The sequence below is a fragment of the Rhinolophus sinicus genome, chromosome 2 (genome assembly GCF_057876585.1).
Source record: "Rhinolophus sinicus isolate RSI-liver-muscle chromosome 2, RSI-T2T, whole genome shotgun sequence".
NCBI lineage: Eukaryota > Metazoa > Chordata > Mammalia > Chiroptera > Rhinolophidae > Rhinolophus > Rhinolophus sinicus.
In genome coordinates, this window is record NC_142502.1 from 137,094,795 (window position 1) to 137,117,380 (window position 22,586).

The window sequence follows — 22,586 nt, forward strand, 5'->3', positions numbered from 1 at the left end:
CTGAGCCGCGGCCTCCGCCGCCACAGGGGCCGCCTCCCGGGCCGGTGTGCGGCCCGGTGGCTTCTTGCGTGTCCAGCTCCCTGACAGCAGCTGCCTGTCCTCCAACCCGCGGGAAAAGAAAGCTTCATTGAGCCGGCCAGGAGGTGCAGGGGGCGGGGACACGAGAGTGGGGGGAGGTGGAACGACTGCAGCCAGCTTGCTCCACCAGGGAGGGGGGAGGTCCAAGAGGAGGGAACTGGCGTGGGAGGAATCCCGGGAGAAGGCGGAATGTGGGAGGGCTCAAGGGGACGTGGGAGGGACGAAGGGGAGGGGGTGTCCAGTCTTCCCTGGCCGAGATTTTTTTTTTTTTTTTGGAAGTCCCAGAACTGATCTCTAGGACCAGGAATCTTCTTCCAGCCCCAAGGGCCCCAGGCTCAGCCAAAGGTAGGGGAGTCAAGCTGCCGGCGGGAGAAAAGGGAGTTTCGGATAGAGAGGATGGTGGAGGGACCAGGGCAAATGGGTGATGTGGGATGGAGTGAGGGGAAGTCAACCAGCTGAGCGTTTTATTATTGTCAAAGAAGAGTGAAACAAGAAGAGTGGAGAGAGGACACAGATACTTGCGGGGAGGGATCCCTGCAGGGTTTTCCAAATAGGGCGGCAGGGAGAGCCCTAAGGCTGGGGACTCCTCGGTGAAGCCCTATCCCTAGGCCCCCAATCCAAAATGTCCCCAGAACAAAGCTGTTCTGTTGGGTTGTTTGTGTGAGTCAGGGGAAGCATGTTGCGGGGGCTCGCGGTAGAGGGTCTGTTCTCAGCCTCAGACAGAGGGCAGGCCTTGGCTGAGGAGCTGAGGGTGCCCTGGCCTCCCGTTGCCCGGTGACAGTGGTGGCGATGTTGGCAGGAGGCTTGGGCAATCCCACCCCATCCCCCCTACCCAGCTTGAGGCCTGGTGTTCCTGGGCCCCTTCACCCTGCAGGACATGCGAGGGCCTGTGTGCTGGGTCCGGTGTACAGCTGCCTCTCCATGCATTCTGGTCTCTGCTTCAGAATCTGTCCGGATAGGACTCTGGGCTTGGCTCCCATTCCAGGGACCCTAGATCCAAGGGTCTCCAAGATCCCCTTGCCTGCCTCTCACCACAATCAGTAGCTGTCTGTCCTCCTTCTTACGGGCTGAATGGGGTCATCTGGGTCCTTCCTGACTCTACTTCTTGGCTCCTGTAGGTCCCTCTCCTCCTCACCTGTTGTCTGCCTTTCTGGGTTGCTCCCCAATTCAGTGTGTCTGGCTCTCTCCCGATCACCTTCTGTCCATCTTCAATATTCTCTTTCTCTTTGCTGTCTCTCTGTGCTTGGCCCCTTTCATTCCCTTCCTCTCACATCCTGTCTGCCTGGGTCTTCTTCTTTGTGTGTCTCTTGCTCAATCTCTATCCCTTTATCTCAACCTTTTTCTGACTCCTGGTCTCTAATCACTCTCTTTTGATCTCTGGGTCTCATGGATTGGAGAGTGGGGGTAATGGAGGTGAGGATGTCAGAACTAGGGAAGGTCATTGTGACACATAACTTACAGTGAGAGTATTACTCTTTACAAAAGAGAGGGCGAGTCTCTCTCTCTCCCCCTCCCTCCCTCCGCCGCTCCCTCTTTCTCCACCTCCCTCCTTCCCTCCCTCATTCTCTCCCATCCTCTCCTTTGCCCTCTCCCTCTCCTTCTCTCTCTCTCCCTCTCCTTCTCTATCCCCCTCTCCAATCTGAGTCTCAGTCTGCTTCTCATTAATTCCAGGCCCCTATTTAGTGTGTTTCCTCTCAGTCTCTCTTAGTCTCTGGGTCCCTCTCTTTCTCTCTGTCTCTGGTCTTACTCTGTCTCTTTTCCTCTCATGACCTCTCTCTGGGACCTGGGTCTGGCTCAATCTCAGTTTCTCTCACACACTCTTTCTCTGGGGCACACAGGCTTTTCCTGCAATGCGACCTGTCAGTGTCTGGCAGTGGAGCCCATGGGGGCTCCTGCTGTGCCTGCTGTGCAGCTCGTGCCTGGGATCTCCATCCCCATCCACGGCCCCTGAGAAGAGGGCCGGGAGCCAGGGGCTGCGGTTCCGGCTGGTCGGCTTCCCCAGGAAACCCTTCGAGGGCCGTGTGGAGATACAGCGAGCTGGCGAATGGGGCACCATCTGTGATGATGACTTCACACTGCAGGCTGCCCATGTCCTCTGCCGGGAGCTGGGCTTCACAGAGGCCACAGGCTGGACCCACAGCGCCAAATATGGCCCTGGAACAGGTGAGCAATGCTCCAGACATGGCCTAGGTATTGCGTAAGTGTGACCTAAGTGCAGGGAGAGAGAACATCAGGATGGCACAGCCACAGGGACCTAGGACACCAAAAATAGCCAGTGTCAAGTAAACCCATTGGTAACAAACCAGCCAACATAGTTACTTCTCAGAGCTGTGTGACCTTAGGCTGGTCAGTGCCTTCTCTGAGCCTCAGATGCCCCGTGTGCAAAAATACTAGGTAATATCTAAGTTCATTTTTGCTGCCAAAGTATGACTGTACAAAGCCACGTACGAGGACAGCTCTGATACAGTCAGCCCTATACGGTTCAAGTACAGCTGCTTCCATGGGAAGCTGACAGCAAGTAAATGAGGGATGGATGTCCCAAAGCTAGAAAGAATCACAGATACTACAGCTGACAAAGTCAGATTATAGGCCAGAGCTGAAACCAACAAGCTGGAACTGACTAGGGCAAGTATGAATGTGGGTAGTAAAGCTTAGGAGCAATTCCAGCTGAGGCCTAGGGGTGTTTGCACTGTCTGAGCCCACAATGGGATTGATGGACAGAGGCTGCTGCAGTCTGCAGCTGATACCCCAATTCCAACTGGCTAGAGCACTTCTGGAATAAAGTGTCACTTGTAGATGCTACATTTTAAGAGAGACAATAGAAAATGGAAACTCTCAGAGGAGAGCTACCCACATGTGAAATATCTGAAGCCAAGTTTCAAGGAGAAATAGTTGAAGAAACCAGGGATGTTTGAAATGAAAAGAAAAAGCTTTGGATAGCAATCACATAATGGTTGTCTTCAACTATGAGGACAGTCATGTGACTGAGGGATTTTTCTGGATGACATCAAAGGATTGGTAAGGGAAAATCATAGAGTCACAAGGTTCCATCGGCCTGGTGGGGCGGGAGGTAAGTGTCCCAGCAGAAGCTGGGGAAGGCCTGTCAGGATATGTATGCATCAGGGTCCCTGCACCATGGCTGAGACAGACAACCTTTGACTTGGGTCTACCCATTTCTGAGAGAAAGTCAGTGGTACTCATTTCGGTACTCATGGTCCACGCAGAGAGAACAAAGGGGAATGTGGAAGCACACATAGGGTGAGCACATGGGAACGTGAGGCTGAGGTGAAAGATCTTAGATTTCCAAGTCTCACAAATGGCTCAAATCCCTAAGCCCCCAGTGTGCTGGCTGTGTGGTCTCAGGCAAGTTACTTAACTTCTCTGAACCCCCACTTGTTTATATAAAGTAATAATAATAATATCTTCTGGCAGCTCTGTTCTGAGAAGGATCACATATGTACAGTATACACCATGACAGAGTGCTAACACACAATAGGTACTTGATTAATTGTAGCTATCATTGAATGGTTAAGAACTGAGCAGGATTTCAGTGTTGACTCTTGGTTTTTTTATTTACCTTACCAAATTCCTGAGTATCCCCAGATCACCACCAACCCTCCATGAATCCTATCTCCATTCCTGTTCCCCCCAGGGTCTGCTGTCCCTTCCCCACCCATTATCTTACCAGAAAAATGAGATCACCATTGCCTAGTCTGAGGCCTCCATGCTCACTCACCCCGACATCCTTTCACTCCCCTCATCCTTCCTCCCCAAGCCTCTCTGTCCCCTCATCTCCCCTTCCACAGGCCGCATCTGGCTGGACAACCTGAGCTGCAGTGGGAATGAGCAGAGTGTTACAGACTGTACGTCCCGGGGCTGGGGGAACAGTGACTGTACCCATGATGAGGATGCCGGGGTCATCTGCAAGGACCAGCGCCTCCCTGGCTTCTCCGACTCCAATGTCATCGAGGTCTGCAGCACTCACACACACACACACACACACTCACAGACTCACACTCACACCACCCAGGATGGCCACACAGAGAGGGCTGTGGGGTATTGTACGTGCTTAGAGGAGATACTTAGAAGGTAGGGGATTCCATATGCCCCATGGGATAATTTGGATTGGTAGGAGGCTGGGGGGTCGGGTTGGGCGGGGGCAAATGATAGAGCCCCTAGATGCTGCAAAGTCCAGGTTTGTGTTAGCATGAACATTCAAGTTAGTAAACGTGGCAGGAACCTCTCCAACTGCATCCCTGGTCTCCAGGATGTCCTGCGCTCTCCCGGAATATCTCCCTTCTTACTTGCCCCCTTCCTTCCTCCAATGCCACTTCTCCTGTGAGGTGCTCCCTCCTGCTTCAGATGGTTAGGCGCTCCTTCCTCAGCACCCCTAATCATTTCTCAGGGCACAGCACGTCCTTCCACTCTTGTGGTTGCAGGAGAGTCACACCCCCACACACCCCTGTCAATACACCACTGTGGGAGTCATTGCATCTCTCTCCGCCTGCTCCAGCCCCCTCTGGCCATTGGGTTTGCGGCAAGCACACTCATAGCTCCCTAAGGGTGGCTGGACGTGTAAATGGTGCTACTGGGAATCCTTCTGCTTGTGGCCCCATCCCCAGGTAGAGCATCACCTGCAAGTGGAGGAGGTGCGACTTCGACCCGCAGTTGGGCGGGGCAGGCGACCCCTGCCAGTGACTGAGGGACTGGTCGAAGTCAGGCTTCTCGATGGCTGGTGGAAAGTGTGTGACAAAGGCTGGAGCTCCCACAACAGCCACGTGGTCTGTGGGATGCTGGGCTTCCCCAGTGAAAAGAGGGTCAACGCGGCTTTCTACAGGTGAAGGGACATGGGCGCTGGTGGAACGAACTGGGGTGGAGAGGTGCGCCTTAAAAAATGGCGTTGAGAGACCTCTGAGAGGGTCTGGGCACCCGGGGTCCTCAGGGCTCTGGGATAGTGGGAAAACCGGGAGGCTGTGCGAGGCTGGAGAGGTGAGAAATGTTGTGGGACCATGAAGGGCTCCCCCAGGCGGGTCTGCAAGGGGACCAGTGAGGCTCCTGTTCTCTAGTGGCCAGAGCCAGGGCGGGGCGAGTGGCAGCCAGTGAGTGGTGCCGTGTCCCCAGCCCGGGGTGTGCGCCCGGTCGCGAGGCCACGCCCAGCGGCAGCGGTCCCGTAGGCGGTTTTGGTCACCGCGCCGGTGCGGCCCGGAGCCCGGGTCCAAGATCAGAGAGGGCAAGGACGCGCCCTGCCGAGGCGGCGCCTGGTGTCTCCTGCTCAGGGCTGGGTGCCCAGGGCCTGAGGACGGTGACACGCCCGAAGTCACCCGCCAGGCGGCGCCTCCCCACAGGACGGCCAATCCCTGAGAGTCGCACATGAGGCACGTCTGTGATCGCGTGAGCCCCCAGGGCTCTGTGGCATGTTTTCTAGAATTTCCTTCAGGCAGGGGCGCCTGGCCCTCCACCTGCTCAGGATCCCTGGTGTATGCGCCAGCTTCTAGAGTAACGAATCACACTGGTGACCGACTCTGTGCTTACAGCATCTGGCTTCTCTGGAGTATCTAATTTGTCGTTTTGAGAAATTTGGAAACCTTTACAGTCTCTCTATAATCTACTTTTACAGGCTAAAAATGCTTATTTTCTTCAGCTCTTCCTTAGATCAGTTTTGCAGAAAGACTTGACATCTAGGTGACCTTCCACTGGGCATGCTACTTGGAAGATGGTCTGATCAGAGCAGGGTACAGTAGAAGTGCTCAACTTTGATTAAAGCATGCCTAGATTTTGCATTACCTTTCTGTTGAGGCAGCATCCCACGGCTCATATTGAACTTGTAATCACCGAAAACAGTCAGGTCTTCTTTTATCCTTGATCCTGAATGAGCAGCCTGTTTGAACCTAAATCTATGCTGAATTTACCCTATTAGTTTGCTACATCATTTAAAAAACGTTTTAAAAGCCATGATAATCCCATGAGATTTAATCGTCACATAATTTTCCATGTCTCATCCCTCCCAGACTCCTCTGGCAGATAAACATGATAGCAATGCCTTCTGGGATAAGAGTGACTGCTAGAAATATTGAAATGTTTAAAACCAAAGCCTCACTCTTCTTATGAAACTTTCCTCCAGATTTGCCTCAATCCTTTAACCATTAGTTGTGAAATATTTTTTCAACCAATTGGGAACAAACTGAACACTACAATGATGTAGCCAACATTTCACCATCTTATCTATAATGAAATCATGGGTGATTTTGTTAGTCTTTGCTAAAATACAGATATGCTATGTTCACAGCCATTTTCCAGCCTTCTGATTTAGTGATCTTATCAAAAAAAAGGAAATCATGGTGGTTTGAGCTAATTTCTACTGAAATCCGTTTAAGTTTCTAAGGATCACCATATTTTTTTACTTGATGTTCACAAACTTTCTGTTTAATAACTTATTCTAGAATGTTACTTATCTAGAGATTGAAGACTCCTTTTTCTTCATTTTGGAAGTTAATATATTATCCAACTTCCAGTCTTTTCCATACTTGCTCAAATTGTCCTTGTCTTGGCTCTGAGACACATCTAAAAGTTTTTTCAGCCCCAAGGAATACACTTTATCGGGTCCAGAGATGCAAACTATTTTAAAACATCTATGTGCTGTGCTCCTCTGCTATTATCTATCTTGGGCTATAGTTCTTTCTCTTTGTATGTTCTTTCTGTTTCCTAATCAAAACACCAGGTTCTGAAAGATGAATACGATTTAAATAGCAAGCATTTCAAGTGAAGATAGCATGAACAAAGACATAGAAATTTGTTCTTTATTTATTTATTTAGTGCCTACATTCACATGTACCAGGGACTGTTGTAGACACTAGGGATTCAACAGTGAACAAAACAGACAAAAATCCCTGATTTAATGGACTAGAGAAGAATCAGAAAATAAGTAAAATTACAAAATGTAAGAATGGCAAAGAGTATAATTGTTAAAAATAAAACAGGGAATGGGTTAGGAAGTGGTCGTGGAATTGCAGTTTTCAATAGAGTGGTCAGCGAAGGCCTCTTTGAGAAGCGTCATTTGAGAAAAGACTTAAAGGAGATGAAGGCACACGCTATGCAGGAATCTAGACCAGCGTTTTCAGGAAGAGGGGTCATAAATGAAAAGATCCTGGGAAGTGTGTGTGTGTGTGTGCGCGTGCGTGCGTGCATGTGTGTGTGCGTGCATGCGCGTGTGTGTGCGTGTGTGTATGTGCACGCGTGTGCAGGCATGCCTGTGTGTGTGTGTGTGTGTGTGTGTGTGTGTGTGTGTGTGGCAGGGGAGTGGAGGAGGCATTTTTGTCACACTCCCGGAGGCCACTTGGGCTGGAGCTGAGTGAACAAGGAAGAAAATGATAAATGTGACATAGGAGGAAAGAGTGAACCAGATCAAGTAGTGCCATTTGGGAGACTTGCTTTTACTCTGTGTGAGATAAGGTTTTGAGCAGAAGTATGACATCTGACTTACATTTTTTAAGGGTGTTTTTTTTGTGGTTTTGTTTTTTGTTTTTGGCTGCTTTATTAAAAATAGACTGTGGGGGGCGGGGGTGGCCAGTTAGCTCAGTTGGTTAGAGCGTGGTGTTAATAAAACTAAGGTTGCCAGTTCGATCCCCACATGGGCCACTGTGAGCTGCGCCCTCCTTAAAAATAAAAAAATAGACTGTAAGGGATACAGTAGAATCAGCAAGGCAGGGGAGACTAGTGGGAGGTTATTGTCTCTTCAAAGTCAGATTAAGAAAGTAAGAGGTCGTGGTGACCGGTGAACATAGTGAAAAATGATCAAATGCTGTGTATAGTTGAGGGTAGAGCCAACAGGATTTGCTGATGGATTCAATGTGGTGTGAGAGAAGGAGAGGAATTAAGTATCATTCCAAGGCTTTTGGCCTACGGTAAGGATGGAGTTGGCCTCATTTGGTAAGGAAGATAGTGGATGGAACATGTTTTGTATAGGGATGCGGGGGGCGGGGGGTGCATATTAGGAACTTGTTTTTGGATCTGTTAAATCTGAGGTTCTTTAAGACATTGAAATGGTGACCCACATTCCCTTTCTCACAATTCACCCACATTCCCATTCTCTCTCCTGCCTTAACTTTCCACTGAGTAGGCAATTGGGTATATGCTTCTAGAGTTCAGTTGAATAAAAGTATGTAAAGTCCTAAAACACCAAGGGAGTGAGTGGAAATAGAAAAGAAAAAAAAAGTCCAAGGACTGAATCATGGGGAGGTTAAACATTGTGAGGTCAGGAAGATAAGGTGAAATGCAAATAGTGAGGTGGGTAGAAAGAAAACCAGCTGAGTGTGGTGGCCCGGAAGCCAGTAAAGTGCTTCAAGGAGGAGGGAGTGGCCAACTGAATCAGTGCTGCTTATGGGTCTGGAAAAATAAGGGCTGAGAAACAAACTGGATTTAGCAAGTGGAAATCGTTGACCCAACAGAGATGATAATTAACAGGATATATTTGGAAAGACAGTTGATAGAGTAGATTGTTTATTATACTAAGAAATAGCAGAAGAAAGAGCTGAATGAATAAAGTAAGGCCAGAAAGCAGAACACTTTTAATGCCAAGTTGGAGAGTTTTACCTTTATCTTATGGAAAACTTAAAAATAAAAGTATTCATATGGGACTCTTGGCTAGGAATGTCAGACATATTGGCTGTTTTAGCAGAAAGACCAACTAAGTACATCCTCAGGAAGAAGCCAGGGCAGGGAACACCATACAGCTTCAGCCCTATTTAGAATCTATATATTAAAATCCGATGTATCTGCATACTGTATACTACATCCAAATAAGACTCCTCAGGAGAAACAGAGAGTAGGACATGTTCAAAGAAAGGACAACTAAGCTGATAACAGGGAATTCCATAAACTTGTAAAAACAGAAAGACAAGACCTGCATTCAGCCACACATAGTTGGAAGGACAGTGAGGGGAGAATTAAAGTCTTGCAATCAAAGGAAGAAGGAGAGGAGAAACAGACCTCATTTCTAGACATTAGACTTCAGGCAACCTCTTGAAGAATAAAATAGGTCACATATTTAGGCCAATTAAAAAGAAATAAGGTTTCAGAACTTATTTCCCTGGAAGTAAGTTTGGGAGATGAGCTCAGTCTGTGAATGACTAAAGCATATGGCATTTGACTTGGGCAGGAAAGGTGCTGTCATCCTCAGCAGCCCAGCCTCAGATGGCGCAGTCAAACCAAGTTAATGTCCTTGGATATTCTAGCCTTGGTCCTTGGTCTTTGTTCACTGGCCTCAGACCTGGAAATGGCAGAAGCCAGAGAGCATCCAAGAATAAAAAGACAGTTATCCTCCCTAGGCGTGACCAGACCAGTTCTCTCTCCTCCCTGGTCGATCTGACAACCCTAACAATCCTAACACCCTTCTACTTCCACCCTCCCCCTGAGCCCTCCCCTCAGGTTCAGATCAGCCTTAATATCGACCGAAGAGTTCTTCCCTCCATCTGCCTTAGCCTAACCCATCTATCAGTCCTGAGCCCACGTCCTTCACTGCTGCTCACCGCCTGGTCATGTGCTTATGAGGCCAAACAGCTGGGAGGTGTAGAGCCTTGGGAGTATCTGATGTTCTAACATCCTGCCACCAGGAACCTGTTGACTGTTGAAAAAGAAACCTTTCCCCTGGTCCTAGCTGCACCAGCCTTTCCCATTTGGTTCAAGACTGATCCTGACTCTGCTATTATCTTATCCTCACAGAAAGTTGAGGAAGCGAGCAGCCAAAGCTTCAGCCCGACGCCCCAAGCCCCTTGGAAGGTAATGGGGCAAGAGCCCTGGGACCTCCTGCTCGCCCCTGTGGCCCCAGGAGGTGGATGGATGGAAGGCAGCCTATCCATGTCCATCCCCAAACCCAAGCCGGTGAATTAAGGACATGACTGGAAAATGGCAGGGCGGGGCTGGGGGGCAGGCATGGGAACGGGCAAGTTTTGATCTGAGGAAGCACAAGGAGGAAGTGATGTAGGAATGGCTGAGGAAGCGCCTCCTCGTCCGTATCTTCCCCTCAGATAGTTTGGACCCAGCCTTTGTCACCTGCATGCTTCTTCCCCTCCCCCCAGTCTTCACCTCCCTTAATTCACCCACCTTCCCATTCTCTCTACTGCCTTAACTTTCCTCTGCTCTCCTCTCCCCTCACCCACCTGGACTGACATAACTAGATTTCTCATCACTGTTGCTGAATCCAGAGAGCAGCATGAGGTCCTAAAATGCAGTCCAGTGGTGTGCTGCAGTCAGTGTGTGTGGCAACTTGGGCCACCTTCACTTTCCCCCTTCTTTACACACTCTGCATAAAGGATCCTTCCCAGAAACTGAAAAGCCACCCTCTGCCTTTCCTGGGCCATGGACCTAACCACTACCTCCACTAACTTCTTTCTCCTTTTTTCAGACCAATCACCAAGCGTAAAGTCAAACCCAAGCCCCGAGTGGGCAGGGGGCCAATCAAGAGGTAAATAAAGTTCAGGCTGGGTGGAGAGGAGAGGGAGCACCTAGTGGTGAGTCCGGGGTTCGGGCTCTGGTCAGGAAGGGGTCCGAGAGAGGCTTCCACCAAGAGGTGGAGAAGCAGCAGCAGCTGTTACATGCCACCTTCCAGATGATTCACTGAAACGTAAAGTAAGGCTAGCCCTTATGTTGGTCTCTGGGGAATTATGCTTATCACAGGATTTTTGAAAATCTCTATATGAGTTCATCCTTGTTCCACATGCTCATTTATCTTCCCCCCCCCCATGAATTCTAGTAGATACTCTGACACTTTGTCCTTCAGATGCCACACTTGTCTCTCCAAGAAGTTGTTTCTCTATGTGATCAGTGTTCCCATCCTACCCTTATTGGATTAATTTTTTAAAATAAGTGCTACTGGCTTGGAGATAACGTTCGGCGGAATCAGATTGACAGCCCCTTCCTCTCTGGCCCAGCTGACACAATTAGGCTCCCAGTTCCATAATTTTCCTCCTGGGTTTCTTTAGAACCTAAGGAAGTGAAAGCTTCCAATCCCAGTGATTACATCTCACGAGGCTTCCAAAGGCCATTTGCACATGCCGAGTCTCCCTGATAACTTCTTCAGCAGTGGTGGAGGTGCAGAGAATTCATCCCTTTTCTATTAGCCCCTCCTCTCTTCAGCACGTTCTGGGATCACCCAGTGGTCCCCTGGTACCCCTCATTCCCCAGCTCCTCCCTCTAGTGGCTTCAAAGGAGCTTGGAATTTGGGGGTGTTCTTGTAGTGCCTTTTAGCTTAGGGTCATCTCTGCCCAACATGGTCATACTCTGGCCTTCCCAGACCCCCACATTAGAGTGCACACTGCCCTTTCTACTTTGTTAGTTGTGGGGAGAGGGGAGGAGGGAATTCAGAAGAGAGATGTCTTTTTCCTGTGATGGCCCCCTTTGACTTTTATTTTCAGCCAAACAGGACTTTGGGAGAGTACCTGATCTCTTTGAGCATCAGAATCCACTTATCCTGAGCTTCCAAAGGTATTCTGCCAAGTCTCCAGGCTTCCTTTGTCTGCTGTGGTTATAAATGTTTCCTCCTCTCTGTGTCTTCCTGGCCAATGGCGTCCAGTCGTCGTATTCCTTCCTTCCTCTGACATCAAGTGATTGGACACATGACTGCAATAATTCACTGCCAAACCGACCTCCCAGGTCCACTCTACCAACACCAGGCCTCAGCTGGTTACCTTCCCTGCTGGGCTTAAACCAGCTGTTCCGGGAAGAATGTATTTCTCTTGTCACACCCCTCACTGCAATCTCTCATTCCGTTGGTGTCGATAAATAAGTCTCCTCATTCTCTCAAGCATCTCCCTGCAATGTTCCCAAGTTTTAACATCTCTAGTTTACTCCCATTTTCCTGTTCAGGTGGCTATAGAACATTCTGTTACGTTTAAATTGCAGAAGCACGGACTGCCTCATTCAGTACTCACAGTGGGGCTCAGGCCTGGGGATGTCTTTACCATTCTGTTGTTCATATTCATTCTCCTTCTCTGGCCTTGTGGTCCCTCTAACTTTTGTCTGTCTTGCATTTATACATCTTCATCCCTACGTATGCCAGTCTTTCGTGTGTCTGCCATCTGGTTTCCCGTAACTGCCCATCATTCTCTGGCCTGCAGAGCCTCTGGCCTGGAAGGCCCTCTGGCCTCTAAGGAGTCATGTAGACCCAAGACTTACTCACTCCTTTGCATCCTGACTCATTCATTTATTCCAGTGTCAGCACAATAGGAGGAGCTGCTCACTCTGGCTATTCAGGCTTCCTGTTTGTGTGAGCCCCCTCCCGCCTATCTCTTCCCACTGGGCAGTCGTAGCTTCCCATTCTCTTTGCACAGCAGCCTCAGCTTCAGCCTCTGTTAGGGTTAGCAGCCTGAAACCATTTGGAACAAGGTTTCTGTCAAATCAAGTCAAGACTAGTCACCTGCCCATAGGGTTCTTCTGCAGCAGCAGTTCCCCAAGGACCCTGTCTGGGTAACCGAGGCTGTTTCCACCTGGAAACTCACCACCCCCTTTGTCTTTGGAGGGCAACCTAGCGGAGAAGAGGGGAAGAAGAGGGATAAAGCGGTCGTGAGAAGTTGGGGGGTGGTGGAGGCATGGAGCGGGAGGCGGGTTGTGGGCAAAGAGGCGGGAGCATTGTTTTACTCTACTGCTCCCCACTCCTGTCCCCCCAGGCTGCTGGCCCAGCGGCAGCAACACTCCTTTGGTCTGCATGGGGTGGCGTGCGTGGGCACGGAGGCCCACCTCTCCCTCTGCTTCTTGGAGTTCTATCGTGCCAATGACACTACCAGGTGCCCTGGGGGGGGCCCTGCGGTGGTGAGCTGTGTGCCAGGGCCTCTCTACGCAGCGTCCAGTGGCCAGAAGAAGCAACAACAGTCAAAGCCTCAGGGGGAGGTGTGTGAGACACTGACTGTGACCTTCCCCCCCAGGCGGAGAGCCCCCCTAGCCTGGTCAGCCCTGACTAAGCACAGCCCTGACCTTTGAGGACAGAGAGGAACCTTCCAGGGGGTGGGCCACAGACCTGAGACGCCCCCTCCCCACCAGAGTCTCATTCATCTCCAGGTCTGCTCAGCCCTTTCTGCACTGGTGTTCCCACTCATGGCCACTGGACGCGTCTCTCTTCTCTACAGGTCCGGATGCGTCTAAAGGGTGGGGCCCACCCTGGAGAGGGCCGGGTAGAAGTCCTGAAGGCTGGCACATGGGGCACAGTCTGTGACCGCAAGTGGGACCTACACGCAGCCAGCGTGGTGTGTCGTGAGCTGGGCTTCGGAACGGCTCGAGAGGCTCTGCGTGGTGCCCGCATGGGGCAGGGTGAGGGGGACGAAGGTGGAAAGGACAGGGAAGGAGGAGGGCCACACTCCTGGGGAGCACAATCCTTGGGAAAAAGGAGACCCCCGGACAGTGAAGGGCCAATTACAACCTCATGATCTTTGACCTCTGACCCTAGGCATGGGTGCCATCCATTTGAGTGAAGTTCGGTGCTCCGGACAGGAACCCTCCCTCTGGAAGTGCCCCCACAAGAACATCACAGCTGAGGACTGTTCCCACGTCCAGGACGCTGCAGTGCGATGCAACCTGCCCTACACTGGATCAGAGACCAAGGTCAGTCACGCTTTCCACCGTGGCTCAGGCGTCTCGCATCCTGTCCAGTCCTGGTCACACTCTGCAGTGTGATGGCCCCTAGCCCACTGCGCTAGGCCCCTGCCCTCCTGCAGCTCCCTGCTAACCCTCTGTGTGCCTCTGAATCACCTGCAGCCACAAGCCTGCGACACTCCCACTACCCCACCCCAAAAGCTCTCCCAGCTCTTCCATTCTGTCACTACAGATCCGACTCAGTGGGGGCCGCAGCCGATATGAGGGGCGAGTCGAGGTGCAAATAGGGGGACCTGGATCCCTTCGCTGGGGTCTCATCTGTGGGGATGACTGGGGGACACTGGAGGCCATGGTGGCCTGTAGGCAACTTGGACTAGGCTATGCCAACCATGGCTTACAGGTGAGTGGGAAGGAGGGGTGGACAAGCGCTGTTTGGGGCAGAGGACTGTGGAAATGAGTCCTTTGGCCCAAGAGGCTGGATAGTGGGGCCTCACAGAGTCACCTACACATGTCCCCAGGAGACCTGGTACTGGGACTCGGGGAATATAACAGAGATGGTGATGAGTGGAGTACGCTGCACAGGGGCCGAGTTGTCCCTGGACCAATGTGCTCATCATGGCACCCACATCGCCTGCAAGAGGACAGAAACCCGCTTCACGGCTGGAGTCATCTGTTCTGAGAGTGAGTGAAGAGCAAGCTAGGGAAGGGGCGTGCGGGGCCACCCCTTTCAGAGAGAGGCTGTAATCTGGTGGAGGGGTACTCCTTCCATGTGGAAAACCAGCCTCACACACTACAGGCTGGAAGCAGCCACATCGCCCCTGCCCCAGCAGTGACTGCTAACGCAGCCCTTCCCTCCTGGCGCAGCCGCATCCGACCTGCTGCTGCACTCAGCACTGGTGCAGGAGACCGCCTACATCGAGGACCGGCCCCTGCACATGCTGTACTGTGCTGCGGAAGAGAACTGCCTGGCCCGCTCGGCCCACTTGGCCAACTGGCCTTACGGCCACCGGCGTCTACTCCGATTCTCCTCCCAGATTCACAACCTGGGCCGAGCTGACTTCAGGCCCAAGGCTGGGCGTCACTCCTGGGTGTGGCACGAGTGTCATGGGTGAGAGGATTAAGGAGAAGGGCAAGTCCACTGGGGACAGGGTGAGCCTGCTGGGGACAGGAAGGAAAACGGGTCCCCTTGTCCCTTATCCCCACAGGCATTACCACAGTATGGACATCTTCACTCACTATGATATCCTGACTCCCAACGGCACCAAGGTGGCTGAGGGCCACAAAGCTAGTTTCTGTCTGGAAGACACCGAGTGCCAGGAGGGTGAGTTGGGGCCTAGAATGGACTACAGTATCTGCAGCCCACAGCCCTGCCTCACACTGACACATGCCAAATCCCTTCAGATGTCTCCAAGAGGTACGAGTGTGCCAACTTTGGCGAGCAGGGCATCACCGTGGGTTGCTGGGATCTCTACCGGCATGACATTGACTGTCAGTGGATTGACATCACAGATGTGAAGCCAGGAAACTACATTCTGCAGGTGCCTGGGGTTTGAGATTGCCAGCTGTTGAGAGGGAGGAGTATTTATTAAAGACATGTTTGGATTATGTTGCCTTTCTCCCACTCAGGTGGTCATCAACCCCAATTTTGAAGTGGCAGAGAGTGACTACACCAACAACGCGATGAAATGTAACTGCAAATACGATGGCCACCGCATCTGGGTGCACAACTGCCACATTGGTATTTGGTGGGAAGAGCAGCAGGAAGACTGCGGGATGGGAGGGAAAGGCCTTCATTCTCCTTGTTTCTGTGTATTCCCACGCACCTCTGGAGCTCCCAGCCTCTCCACCTCCACCCACCCTCCCCTCAATGTGTCTGCTCTCCTGCCCAAACTGCCCATTCACCTTGCAGATGATGCCTTCAGTGAAGAGGCCAACAAGAGGTTTGAGCGCTACCCTGGCCAGACCAGCAACCAGATCGTCTAAGGTGCTACCACCCACCTCTGCAAACCACCACTGGCCCCTAATGGCGGGGGTCTGAGGCTGCCATTACCTCAGGAGCTTACCAAGGAACCCCTGATGTCAGCAGGCCCGCCACACTCGTCCGGTGTGCGCTATGGATGTGGAGCTGTCAGGCAGAAGTTACCACCCTCCTTCCTAGGCCAGCTGTCTGGATCTGTGGCCGAGCGTGGGGAATCCTGGCTCCCAGGCCCAGCGCTGAGCTGGCAGGCCACAAAGAGCAGCACCTGATTTACTGGCCAGAACGAAAGAAGCAGCAGCTCGTTCTCTTGAAGAGGGAGGTCAGAATGGTCAGCTGCAGTATCTCCCCAGTTCAGGAGTATACAGCTTTACCTCTAGCCTTTTTGTGGGGAAGAAGATCAGCGCCTGCCCCCTCATTTTTGACTATAACATGTTGCTAGGTATAATTTTATTTTATATAAAAAGTGTTTTTGTGATTCCTCGGAGCCCAGGGATTGGTGCTGGTGGTTGAAGGGACCTGCCCCCCCACACGGGTTCATTTAATCCTCTGTCCAGGTGCCCTCAGAGCCTAGGCCAAGAAAGCAAAGTGGAAATCACAGCACCAGCCTCATACTCTTGCTGATCCATTCATTCTGTCACTTCAGGGGTCACATATAAGGTCAATGTTTCCGGTCCCCGCCGGATCCGCACTGCCAGCTGGGATTGGGTTCGAACAGCTTCATAAATATCTTCAGCATTTTGTACCAACTGCTCCCCAATGGCCAAGATCACATCGCCCGGCCGCAGACCAGCCCTATGGCAAAAGGTGGACAGAGAGAAAGGAGGCAATAGATAGCCCAGTTCCAGGGTACATGCATGGCTCCCCCAGCCCACCTCACAGTGCAGTCTCTCCCTCACCGGTGTGCAGGGGAGTCCAGGATGACTTTATGGATGAGCACGCCATGCTGAACATCAGGAAAGCTTGGTTCTCGAAGCTGTAGTTCAGCAAGGATGCTGGAAAGACAGACCACCCTGTTACCCACACCAAGATGCCCTCTCCATCTTAGGTTCACTTCAAATCTCTCGTCAACACCCTGACAATTGTATGGACAGGGTATGCACTAGGTACTCCAGATACAAAGTCAATTCATTTTCTGCCTTCTAGTAGTTAGGAAGTGGGACGTGTATACAAAAGTTACCTAATTCCAAATGACACAGTGTTAAATCAATAACAGGAATCTCATTCTAAAACCCTAAGAGAAGCTTTAAGGAGGGAGTAGAACTTAAGCTGAGCCTAGAAAGATGGGTCTGATATTTAAATATATAAAACAAAAACAACAAAAATAAAAACCTGGGAGTAGGAAATCAGGTTAGCTGGAATAGAATACATTCATGTAAGAAGCCAGGTCTGGAAGGTTGAATTGGAGACAAATGGAAAATGGCCCCTAAACACCAGGTTAACAGATTGAAGGTTTTAAATCAAAGCAGTAATAGGATGAAATCAATCTGGTGGCAGGTGTGCAAAATGCAGTGTGATGAGAAAATCAAGATGACGAGAGGACAGCTCTTCGGATAGCTCCAAGTGTGAGGCAATTCACCACAGATAAACACAGAATTGAGAACAAAGCTCAACTGAAGTGGCAAATGCACACGACCGAGTACACTGATGGTCTTACGTGTCACTATCCTTAAAGCTCATACCTGGGAGTCAGGGTCAACATCATCACCCCAATGTATCGGCGCTGGGACCCACTGATTCCAAACCAGGAATCTATGATAAAGAGACAAATGAGCCCCACCCAGCTACATTCTTCCTTACCCTCCCTCTGCTCCCAATACACCCCTCTCCAGCAAGGCCCCACGAATGCCCCTCCCACAACTTAAGCCAGGCTCACTCTTCTTTTCCCCACGATGCAGAAACTCTCGAAGGCGATCAGAAGGGATGGCAAAGGAGATTCCAGCTGTGACCTTCATGGTATTCACCCCGATCACCTCCCCATCCTGCAGGGACAGAGCCCACTGTTCCCTAGCCCAAACAAATAGTAGGAGATGGGGGTACCTGAACAAGAGTAGCAGGGAGTGTTGGGGACTTTAGGAGATCTGGTTGGGTTCTGGGAGGTAGCCAACAAGGGACTGTTCAGAAACTTGACCAAACATCATTGAATTAGGGAAAACCCACCCCGTCCCACACTGACCTGGGCAGGGATTCTTGGAAAGGATGACCCACTCACCAGGTTAACCAGGGGACCTCCAGAATTTCCAAACTGCAGGACAAGGAGAAAATATGGAAAAGATCCAAGGATTCTTATGCCTGGGGGCATAACCAGGATGTTGGCATTTTCTCCAAATTCTTTCCCCAGCCCATGAATGAGTGGCCACATTTTTGTAGCTCAACCTGGATATATAGGCTCATCCACCATCTATCACACTTGGTGCCTGCACCACACAGCCTCTCCCCATCCCCCAACCTAGACTGTCAGTTCTCTCATATCAGGACGCACATCAATAGCTGCATCAGTCTGGATGTATTCCACATTGGTTTGGGGGAGGCCTAGGTCTCTCGCTGGACGCTGAGCAGAGCTGACAATGCCAGATGTGATCGTGTTCTGCAGTGCAAACGGACTTCCCATAGCAACAACAAACTCCCCTTGCCGGACATCAGCTGAGCGTCCCAGGGGCAGTGTGGGGAGAGGTTCCTAAGGGAGAATGGGTACGAGGGACCTGTCACCTGGCGATGCAAGCAAACATAGCCCCAACCAGACCCGGCCTGCTCGGATCCCCACCTTGGTCTGAATCCTCAGCGTGGCGATGTCTGCCACGGGATCCACAGCTGTGACCGTGGCCTCATACGTGTCGCCGCTAGGCAGCCTCACACGGACTCGGCGCCGATCAGCTACTACATGGGCGTTGGTAACGATGAGCCCGTCAGCAGCCACCACGAATCCTGAGCCATTCGAGATAGGGACTTCGCGGCCTGAGAAAGGGTGCCTGGGATAGGGGGAAGGCACGGTGAGGAGGTCGCACCCCTCCTGCTCGCCCGCCCTCTTGCCCGCGGCTTCGGTGCCTCCAGAACTACCCCACCGTTACCGGCCCAAGATCTCGATATAAACCACGGCAGGTGCCGTCTTCTCCACCACGTCTGCGATGAAATTGTACTGGCTCCGGGGAGAGGTGGGTGGCGAGCCAAGGACAGAGGCAAGGACAGCCGGGGGACCCCGACCCCCGCCCCACAACAACAGCAGCACTGCTCCGCCAGCGCCCAGTGCCACCGCCAGCCACACGCGCGGACGGGCTCCAGGGTTCCCTGAGTTCTCCCGGGTCTGGGGACTTGGGGTCCCCGCAGTCAGCCGTGCTCGGGAATCCGAAGTCCCGGACGTCAGGCATGTCCGTGGTCCAGGGACCCCTACAGACAACCGGACCCGGAGACTGGAAGTCCCATAAGTCATTAGGGCCCGAGGATCAGGAGTTCCTGACATCAGTAGGGCCCGGAGGTCAGGGTTCAACAGGGGTCCATTCCCCCAGCGAACCCCCCCCAAAGCCCGCCATCCCCAGAGTCTCCAGCCTGCACCCCGCCCCGCCCTCAGTGCAGCCATCAGCTCCGCCTCGGCTGCCTCCTCGCCCGCCCTACACAGAGGCGGCGCCCTGGATGGACGTGAGCTGGCGGACCGCGGGACGCGTGGCACGCTGGTACCTGAAGTCCTCTAGAAGTGCACGCCGGGACCCGGATTATTCCGGGAGGCCGACTCCGCCCCCGCCCCGCGAATGCCGGGAATTGTGGTCTCTGCAGGACGCGAGCACTGAGGTGTCCCAAGGGCCCGCGCGGCATGCTGGGGCCGCTAGCCCTTCCGGGGCGCCTCAGGATTTCGGGTCCTGGCACCCGAGGCCCACGCCGGAAGACTCCTCCTTCCCAGGAGCCCCTGCGGCGGGGCACGAAGATGGCGGCAGTGGCCAAACACCCCTAAAGCAGCCGCGATGGAACCTCCCCCGGCGCCGGGGCCGGAGCGGCTCTTCGACTCGCACCGGTAAGAGTCCCGGCGGGAAGAGGCCGGCTCCCGCGTCCACTCGGCCTTCGGCCGCCCGATCACCCCACCTCTTGCCCCCAGGCTCCCGGGTGACGGCTTCCTGCTCCTAGCACTGCTGCTCTACGCGCCCGTCGGATTCTGTCTCCTCGTCCTGCGCCTCTTTCTTGGGATCCACGTCTTCCTGGTCAGCTGCGCGCTGCCAGACAGCGTCCTTCGCAGGTTCCGACCCGGGAGCTCGGGGAGGGTCAAGGCTGGGCCGGGCCGACGGCCGTGGAGTCAGCACTGCCTGCGTTCCTAGGTTCGTGGTACGGACCATGTGTGCGGTGCTAGGGCTCGTGGCCCGGCAGGAGGACTCCGAACTCCGGGATCACCGCGTCAGGGTCCTCATTTCCAACCACGTGACACCTTTCGACCACAACATAGTCAACCTGCTCACCAGCTGTAGTACCGTGAGTGGGGGGCGAAGCCGAGAGTGCCACGGGCAGTTCCCTGGGGCCCAACTTACGGCTTCCCTCTGCCCGCCCGGGCTTCCCTTGGGGACCACGAGATACTGCGCTTTAACGCTAACCCCGCTTCTCTACCCCAGATGTCAGTTTTTATCACTTCCCAACATTCTTCTTGCTTTCTCTCTTCCCTGTTCCCAGCCTCTACTCAACAGTCCTCCCAGCTTTGTATGCTGGTCTCGGGGCTTCATGGAGATGGATGGGCGGGGGGAGTTGGTGGAGTCACTCAAGAGATTCTGTGCTTCCACGAGGCTTCCCCCTACCCCTCTGCTGCTATTCCCAGAGGAAGAGGCCACCAATGGCCGGGAGGGGCTCCTGCGCTTCAGGTGGGTGAACGAACACAGGTATTTGACTCCGACTGGGTAGGTGGTCAGGCGTGGAGGGCCCTTGGGTTTTTCACAACCTTCTTCAGCCCTACCCCCTCCATTTCTAGTTCCTTTCTGTCCACTTTTGGTTCCTTCCCCTGAATCTCTATATTCCTCATTTGTCTACTTGGTACACAATTTGACAGTTTTCTGTTTTAAGTTAGATATGAGCTATTAACTGGACTGGCTGAAATCCCGTCCTGTTCTCTCTTCCCTCTTCTAGTTCCTGGCCATTTTCCATCCAGGATGTGGTACAGCCTCTTACCCTGCAAGTCCAGAGACCTCTAGTCTCTGTGGTGAGTGTGTGTTGGATACGGACTCCCCGGGGCTTTGGGGAGAAGCTTCCCAGTCCCGGCCTGACTTAGACCTCACTTCATGCTTTCCCCTCAGACAGTGTCAGATGCCTCCTGGGTCTCAGAACTGCTGTGGTCACTCTTCGTTCCTTTCACGGTGTATCAAGTAAGGTATTAATTGTCCTCACTTTTTGGTGGCTGGGAAAAGCTCACCTCAAGGTCAAGGAAGTAGTTGCCTCTGCCCTATCCATTTGCAGATCTTTTTAATGCCAAGTTTCCAACACAGAGGCAGTACAAAGTATTTATTCTCTCCCCACCCTCACCACCACAGTTCCATGAAAAGAGGTATCAAAGTGGGGAGAGGGTGACTGCTCCAGCTGCCCCCAACATAGCCCTGATTGTTTTTTGCAGGTGGCTCCGTCCTGTTCATCGCCAGCTGGGAGAGGGGAATGAGGAGTTTGCCCTCCGTGTACAACAGGTGGTAGCATACAGAAGCAGGCTGGAGGTGGGGTCTCTCCTTAGGCAGAGGGGGAAGAAGGCTTGAAACCTTGACATTTCCAACCTTCCAATTCTTCCTAGCTGGTGGCCAAAAAATTGGGCCAGACAGGAACACGACTCACTCCAGCAGACAAAGCAGAGCACATGAAGCGGCAAAGACATCCTAGATTGCGCCCCCAGTCAGGTGTGTGGTCTCTGTACACAAAGCTTTTTGTTTTTTCCCCAGCGTATTGTGATTTCCTCCCTATTCCTGTATTAGTCAGACTCTCCTTCCTACTCATTCTCCATTCACCATATTTCGGATTTCTTTTTTGCAGCCCAGTCTTCTTTCCCTCCCTCCCCGGGCCCTTCTCCTGATGTGCAGCTGGCAACTCTGGCTCAGAGAGTCAAGGAGGTTTTACCCCATGTGCCACTGGTCGTCATCCAGAGAGACCTGGGTATGGGAAAGGGTAGCCTCACACAAGAAGACAGGGACAGAGAGGGAAAATGGGTGGTGAGGGAAAAGGATGAACAGGGCAACAGATCCCCTCTCCTCTCTTCCCTTCTCCCCAGCCAGGACTGGCTGCGTAGACTTGACCATCACCAATCTGCTTGAGGGGGCTGTAGCTTTCATGCCTGAAGACATCACTGAGGGGACCCAGTCCCATCCCACAGTCTCTGCCCCCCAGGTGAGACCCAGGAAATGGTCCGATCCAAGACTTGGGGTGGGATGGGGCACTCTACATACTCCCTATCCCTGATGTCTCTTTTTTGATCCTGAGACCCTAGCCCAGTGCCTCTCTTGCAAAGTAGGCATTCGATGCGTGTTTAATGATGATGACTTCGCAAGCCCTCTGACATTGTGATCACCTCAGTTTCCCAGCTCTGGCCCGGTGACCCCTCAGCCCACAGCCCTAACATTTGCCAAATCCTCCTGGGCCCGGCAGGAGAGCCTACAGGAGCGCAAACAAGCACTATATGAATACGCAAGAAGGTGAGGGGCTTAGAGGATAATGGGTAGAAAGGGGCAGGTTGGAGAAGGAAGCTAATTATGGAACTTATATGACAAAGCCCACACAATGTCTTCTCCCTATGTCCCACAGGAGATTCACAGAGAGACAGGCCCAGGAGGCTGACTGAGCACAGGATGGTACCCAGAGCCGCAGGACGGAGACTGGGGGCAGCCCTCACCCAACTCACAAAAGGCCTGATGGATGGGTGGTAGAAAGGGAGGGATGGGCCTGCCCCCAGTGTCACATTAAATTCAGGGTTTTCACTCAAGGTCTCTGTTGCCTCTCTGGGTCTCAAAAGCCT

General features: G+C 52.5%; 3 protein-coding genes across 15 annotated transcripts; 2 read left to right on the forward strand and 1 right to left on the reverse strand.

Moving 5' to 3' along the window:
• Positions 1–4: 4 nt before the first annotated feature.
• On the forward strand, positions 5–16,118 carry LOXL3 (lysyl oxidase like 3). Of its 9 annotated transcripts, XM_019750273.3 has the most exons (17): positions 5–143; positions 358–423; positions 1,917–2,241; positions 3,885–4,048; positions 4,701–4,915; positions 9,796–9,852; positions 10,478–10,537; positions 12,738–12,957; positions 13,194–13,374; positions 13,511–13,665; positions 13,889–14,056; positions 14,175–14,337; positions 14,521–14,764; positions 14,862–14,977; positions 15,058–15,194; positions 15,283–15,394; positions 15,566–16,118. In XM_019750273.3, exons 3-17 carry the CDS (start codon positions 1,929–1,931, stop codon positions 15,637–15,639), a joined length of 2,379 nt encoding a protein of 792 aa, XP_019605832.2. In that variant the 5' UTR covers positions 5–143; positions 358–423; positions 1,917–1,928; the 3' UTR covers positions 15,640–16,118. The 9 variants fall into 9 exon arrangements, with proteins under 9 accessions (XP_019605832.2, XP_074188319.1, XP_019605836.2 ...); XM_074332218.2 differs by lacking the exon at positions 10,478–10,537; XM_019750277.3 differs by lacking the exon at positions 9,796–9,852.
• On the reverse strand, positions 16,065–19,276 carry HTRA2 (HtrA serine peptidase 2). 2 transcript variants are annotated; one of them, XM_019750292.3, is made up of 8 exons: positions 18,700–19,276; positions 18,396–18,600; positions 18,114–18,308; positions 17,844–17,876; positions 17,508–17,613; positions 17,314–17,383; positions 16,531–16,626; positions 16,065–16,426 (listed from the first exon to the last, which is right to left on the reverse strand). In XM_019750292.3, exons 1-8 carry the CDS (start codon positions 19,203–19,205, stop codon positions 16,261–16,263), a joined length of 1,377 nt encoding a protein of 458 aa, XP_019605851.1. In that variant the 5' UTR covers positions 19,206–19,276; the 3' UTR covers positions 16,065–16,260. The 2 variants fall into 2 exon arrangements, with proteins under 2 accessions (XP_019605851.1, XP_019605850.1); XM_019750291.3 differs by having other exon boundaries at positions 17,808–17,876; positions 18,700–19,220.
• Positions 19,277–19,407: 131 nt separating this feature from the next.
• On the forward strand, positions 19,408–22,553 carry AUP1 (AUP1 lipid droplet regulating VLDL assembly factor). Of its 4 annotated transcripts, none has more exons than XR_012496406.2 (12): positions 19,410–19,634; positions 19,716–19,853; positions 19,933–20,083; positions 20,279–20,463; positions 20,726–20,798; positions 20,893–20,966; positions 21,207–21,273; positions 21,375–21,477; positions 21,611–21,730; positions 21,846–21,961; positions 22,055–22,266; positions 22,376–22,553. XR_012496406.2 is itself a non-coding variant. In XM_019750288.3 (12 exons), exons 1-12 carry the CDS (start codon positions 19,585–19,587, stop codon positions 22,410–22,412), a joined length of 1,233 nt encoding a protein of 410 aa, XP_019605847.2. In that variant the 5' UTR covers positions 19,415–19,584; the 3' UTR covers positions 22,413–22,553. The 4 variants fall into 4 exon arrangements, 2 of the variants coding, with proteins under 2 accessions (XP_019605845.2, XP_019605847.2); XR_002139024.3 differs by having other exon boundaries at positions 19,411–19,634; positions 22,086–22,266; XM_019750288.3 differs by having other exon boundaries at positions 19,415–19,634; positions 22,148–22,266.
• Positions 22,554–22,586: the final 33 nt, after the last annotated feature.